Below are 6,000 nucleotides of genomic sequence, written 5' to 3'. Positions count from 1 at the left end.
CCTCTAGCGAGGAGAGATTTCTTACCATCTGATAGTGAATAACTAGAAAGATTAGTTACTAGTTAAAAAAATGAAGTATATAATAAAAAAAAATTAAGAAAACTTTACATCTAGAAATTAACAAGAAATTATAAAAAATAAAATAACTGAATGAACAACAAACAGCATTTTAGAGCCTAGTGGGATATTCTGGACGTTTAATTTTGATAACCTTGACTTTATTACAGGTTTCGTATCCTCGGTAGAAATTGTCGTCACACTCACGTGTGAAATCTGTTCAAAACTGTAGAAAGATATTTGAAGCAATAGTACGACCAAACTGGGACAAAGGATTATGTTGTTTTTTGTGTGTGCATGTGTACTATTTAAATGGAATTAGGCACGTCACCAACCGATTTATTCAACTATTGAATTACATTATATTCTACTTTTGTTTCAGGTCTAGCGCTTCAACTAGGAAAAACGATTCAAAATGCCGTCAGAAAGTGATTTCGAAGAATTGCTCCAAAATATAAGCAACGAATTAACAGACAGTAAGTGGCTCTCTTAATACAGTAATACAAAATACCGCTTATCTAACCTATTTACTGTAAACCTGCATACTTTAGCGGTTACCTTATTTTAGTGATTTTTGCGCCAATCGTATTTTCGGTATACCTTTTATATAATTATTACATCGATTGTGCGAATTCATCACTGCGCTAACCTGTTCCAGATCGCGTTTTCTCTAAAATTTGATAGCGCCAAAATGATTAATTACAATACCCCGAAAAGCATTGCTGGCTTGCTGTATCCGGTCTCTAAATCTCTTTACCTGTTATGAATATCACATTTACGCAATGCTGTCGATATTTCAATATTCATTGATGTGCTCTTTTACACGCAGAAAAACGTGATGAACTGAAATTTCTTGGAAGAAGCTTTTTTGACAACCTTGAGGAGATGGAGGGTTTAGAGAGATGTGCTACGGGCAAGGACGTGCTGGATTTCTTCGTTAGGAAAGAAATCGTCAGCAAACACAACGTTTCGAAATTACAGTCTAGTTTTGAAAATATCGGTGGCTGTAATAGAATTCGAGAAATGCTGAATCTATATACAGAAAAAATGAAAAATATTCATTCAGGTAGGTGTTAATTAATTGATTAAATACATGTAATAACAATCAAGCCGTTTGTTGAGGATTTTGGAACAAAACAAGTATTATGTATGCTTTCCTGCGATCAATATTGATGAAATATATATTTTTTGCATTCTATTTTTATGTAAGTAAATAAAATTCATGTTTAATAGGTCGACTAAGGTCGACATTTACACACAACCTTAGCAGATTGAAAAGTTCATGTCAATGAATAAGTATACATTTATATCGCTGGTATCGCAGGTGACAGACCTAACGCTTGTATCTCCAAAACGTCTGGTTATATTATCACAGTTTAAGTTTAGATCTCTTTACCTTATGCGTGAATGTTTGTTTATATTCGCAATGTATTTCATGATGATGTTTTTTTTTTATTTCAGCGCATGAGGATATATATACGTTATATTTTGGTATCAATGTTCTCTTCTTCTTGAAGGCCAATTGTTTTCTGTTTGTTTCAGCCAAGGAGAGATCCATGTGGCAAGAACTAGTTCCCAATTTTGTTGAGACACTGACATGCAAGAACGTGAAAGAACGTGTAGAGAAAGAACATTTGGCGATACTCAGGGGTATGTTAAATTGGCTTACCAGATCTGATATTTATATATCTTATCATACCTTACTCTGATAAAATAGTCAACAAATATGTAAGTAAAAGTGTTTTCCGGTCGTCTTTAACTTATCCTTATACATTACACTATTTCTTGCAGGACCACCCGCTGCAGGAAAATCCCAAACATGTTGTTGGTATGCAAGCGACTTTCGACAACACGCTAAACACATAGCATACAAGCTTCTGTGTAAAAGTAAAGACGACCTATTAACGAGCTTTAGAGGCTTTTTGGAATTTTCGAAGATGAAATTTGAACAAGAGAATGAAGGAAAAAGTGAATATGTCATACACATGGCGGAAGTTGCTATATCTTTAATAAAAACTGGCGAAAAGGATGGCAAAGTATATCTGCTCATCTTTGACGATGTTACTGAAGAGACATGCGGGGTAGTGGAGCAAATCATTCACTCATTTCATCAAATTCACAAAGCAAGAAATCTCAGAATGTTATGCTCTACCAACTACTCTAAGTTTTACGAACAGTGTACTCAAAATGAAAATGTTTTTGAGGATGTTGAGGGAGTTGAGGAATCAGAGGCTTTAAAGTTTTTCAAGGAACCAATCAAACAGAAAAATTCCGAAAAAGACATTCAGGCCTTGGCAAAAACAATGGGATATCTACCCTACGGATTGGTTCTTGCGAACTCGTATATGTACACGACTGGCATGTCGGTAAAGATGTACATAGACAAACTCACGGACAAAGAGTTTCTTAAACAAGTAGAGAAAATAATGAGAGGTACCTCACAAGAATATGACAAAGGGCTAGTATCTGCTCAGATGCTCACAATCGAAGGAGTGGAAAAGACATCGTCAGTACATATGAAGATGCTATTACAGTTCATACCTTTCCTGCACCACCACGAAATTCCTATCCGACTTCTGAAAAAACTACTTCCAGACAGCATGGACGACAGAGATAAAGACACTGTCGTTTTCGAGCTGATAGCGAACATTCGAAAGTATTGTCTAAGCGGTGAAATTCAATTTGAGCACCAGACGCAAGCTATTTCCATACATGCTGTGACAGCATTGGTATTAGATTTGAGATTATCCAGAGAAGAGAAAGAGTCGACCATCAGGGACTTGCTCTGTTTCTTTTGCGAAAATATCAGCATTGATTGCCGGCTTCATCTAACTCTGCTCAGCAACTTAGAACTGCAGCCTCACGCTACCAAAGTTGTTCTGTGTGCTACTAAATTGAAATTAGACAAAAAGAAAGCATGCATGTTTCTAATGTGTACTCTTCATGCCGCCATTGGGGTAACTTTTCGAGTGAGTGGAGTGGAAAGCTTGCTAGCAGACGAACATTTAAACGAAGCAAAGAAACTTGGGTTTCAGCTAATCAAAACTGATCCCGAGACGCTTATGATAACGACAGAAGAAATGGAAGCATTAGACGGTATGGAATACATTGAGGATGACAGAAAAGGTTTTCTTGTCATCTATTCGAGACAAAACAAATATGCTGGAACTGATGAAAGGGACAGCGAGATGGAGAAGCATCGACAAAACGCAAAAATGAAAGATTTGCAAACTAAAAAGATGTTCCAAGATCTAGTAAATGTAGCGAAAGACTTCCCTGAAGACTTGATACCAGACATCGTTATACACACAGAACGAACTGTTCATGATTTAGATCATTTGGAAAAAGTTGCTGAGTTTTCTGGAGACAAGAAACATGTTGATGAACGTAAAAGAGGCCGACTCAGCAATGAATTGTACAGAAAACTGCTTGACAAACAACAAGCGATGCCTCGAGATAAGCTAGGGGAAGTAACTGTTGTGGAAATGATGGTAACAATACTGTACAACAGTGGCAGAGCCCATTACTACCAAAGTAAATCACATCACCAGTTATCACTTGTTAGCTGGAATGAACTTCGTCTGGCATACCTGCTCGGGAAATTATTGCGGGAGCGATATCCAGAATTCCCATCCGTGCAGAGTCTGATCACGAGACGAAATGGTATCTTGTACCATTGTTTGGTCAGTAGGAAACATGTCAATGAATCAGGAAAAGAGAAAGATGATATCCTACACACGATCATTTCCAAATACGAAGATATGCTGAATGAAAAAGACTCGAATTACTATGAGTACGGCATCATTAAAGTTAGCGAACACCAACGTCTGCATCACGACGCAATGTGTTTGAAGCTTCTCCTCAAGTGTTACATTACCAGAATAGCGAACGCAGCTGATGACGAGAACAAAAGTCGTCACTTTCAGGATGGAAAGAAACATGCCAACAAGCTGGAAAAACTTCTAGGTGACAGACACATGTGTCGGTGGCTTGCCCTTCCAGGATTCCATGTCCAAGTAGCAAGGTTTTTTCTCAAAAATGAATCGGAAAAGGCTGAGGAGCACTTCAGACTTGCCGTGAAGATGGAGAAAGAGTATAATTTGCAAAGATTATCTCATTTTGCTCTGCAGGGTCAATTTGGACTGATTGACTGTCTCATACGTCGCGGTACCAAAACTTCTCTCGAAGAGGCTGCCGACATATGCGGGATGCTGGTCAGATCTCTGCACGAATCCAATTTCAGGAAAATTTACCAAAAAGCAGTGGATACCTCAAATGAAGTCAAAAGGCTGATCGTCAAAAAGCGGCGTGTAGTACATGAAGGCGAAGGAAGTGAAACTGAATGACTTGCCTTGGAGCAGAAAAGCTTGGTTTAAAACATCTACACCATAATAACTTACCACCTGGGCCTGGTTGTTCAAAAGGTGATTGGCTTAATCACCTGGTTAGTGAAATTTTTACCTTCTTATTTGCTATAAATTCTATGATTATATCTCTTTTAAAATGAGTGTTATGATACATACATGGCAGAATGTGTCAGCGTACTGTTTTTAGCTGTAATAACAACCATATCCTTTTTTTATTTCTTTCAAGGAAGGAAGGGGTTTGCGATAGACGGTATAAAGTTATTTACGTGGTTCAAACGCTAAGCATTGGCACATACAGATGACTATACGAAACAATATATCTACTGATATTGTAATGAGCGAATCAGTGTCCCACTGATATTCTTATGTTATGGATGAGTCACAGCTACCTCTTTAATCCAGATTCTTTCTTTTGAATCGTCGGAAGATAATCACAAGATAAAAATATAGGGTAGACGATTGTCGTTCAAGACTATTTTTATAGTTCTTCAACTGTATTTGCACTACAATATCAACCTGTCATATACCTTCAACACTTCTTAGTATCAATATCGTCTAATGGTAAACAAACATTATATTTATTGACTCAGAACATACAGCTACGTACCTCGGAGAGGAATTATATTTTAAAAAAGAATATTTGTTATAATGATGTAGATATTTGTTTTAACTAATGTTTCCTTTTGAATTTAATATTATAAAATAATAATGTGTTATGGTAACACTGTTAATAAGTGATTCACAGTTTTATCGCTTATTGTTATTTGGTACCAAAAGTCTATTTTCTTTTGATATACATGTACATTGATTGATGAATGTAATTTTTTTAAATATATTTATTGACAGCAAATTTGATGTAAGATAATATATTATGCTGCTTTTATACTAACGTGGTTCAATAAAGTTGTAAATGTCTCCCAGTTTATTATTGAACTTTATTACTTTATTCAAGACAAACTTTTAAAAAATGATATTTTCCAAATATATTTTGAATATAATATAATTGGAATCTGAAAGTGATCAAATAACTTATCAAACTTTACTGGGATTCCTTTGGGCATGGTCATTTCAGATATCGAAGTTTATCTTAAACTGACCTTAAGTTTATTCATAAGCATTGAAACGATTAAAAAACAATCCAGCACAAAACGACTGTAAATAATGAAAGCATTTTGATGAGGTCGATACCAAAAGCATATGGTTTTGCTAGTTTAGGGGGAAATGTGACGCTTTTTTCGCGAACAGCTGATGTTAATGAAAAATTATTATGTACCGAAAAATGCAATTAAGTTCTGCAGTTCCATTACATGAATGACTTGTATCGTGTAGAGTGAAGAGTAGCAAGAGGAAGACCGAAATGTGTTCCAGCAATGATTTGACAAATTATTCTTTTCCGTGATTCGTACCAAAAGTTTGTAAAAATAACATCGCCGCTACTTTATGCGACATTATGACATAAGAGTAACAGCTATAGAATGGAATAGTAAAATGGGGCCTGTAATTCTTTATGACCAATTGACTTCAATCATTGTATACGTAGGTATATGTCGACGACATATAAAGGACTACTTATATT

The 6,000-nt window shown here is 36.0% G+C and overlaps 1 protein-coding gene across 1 annotated transcript; it reads left to right on the top strand.

The window, feature by feature from the left end:
- The first annotated feature begins 287 nt into the window (after positions 1–287).
- On the top strand, positions 288–5,302 carry LOC138312233 (uncharacterized). Its single transcript, XM_069253221.1, has 4 exons — positions 288–533; positions 887–1,123; positions 1,600–1,707; positions 1,849–5,302. The coding sequence occupies exons 1-4, from the start codon at positions 473–475 to the stop codon at positions 4,401–4,403; spliced, it is 2,961 nt and encodes a 986-aa protein (XP_069109322.1). The 5' UTR covers positions 288–472; the 3' UTR covers positions 4,404–5,302.
- Positions 5,303–6,000: the final 698 nt, after the last annotated feature.

This window comes from Argopecten irradians, unplaced genomic scaffold (assembly GCF_041381155.1).
Source record: "Argopecten irradians isolate NY unplaced genomic scaffold, Ai_NY scaffold_0257, whole genome shotgun sequence".
In the NCBI taxonomy this organism is placed as follows: Eukaryota; Metazoa; Mollusca; class Bivalvia; order Pectinida; family Pectinidae; genus Argopecten; species Argopecten irradians.
Note: the sequence above shows the minus strand (reverse complement) of the source record. Positions and strands in the feature narration are given on the sequence as shown.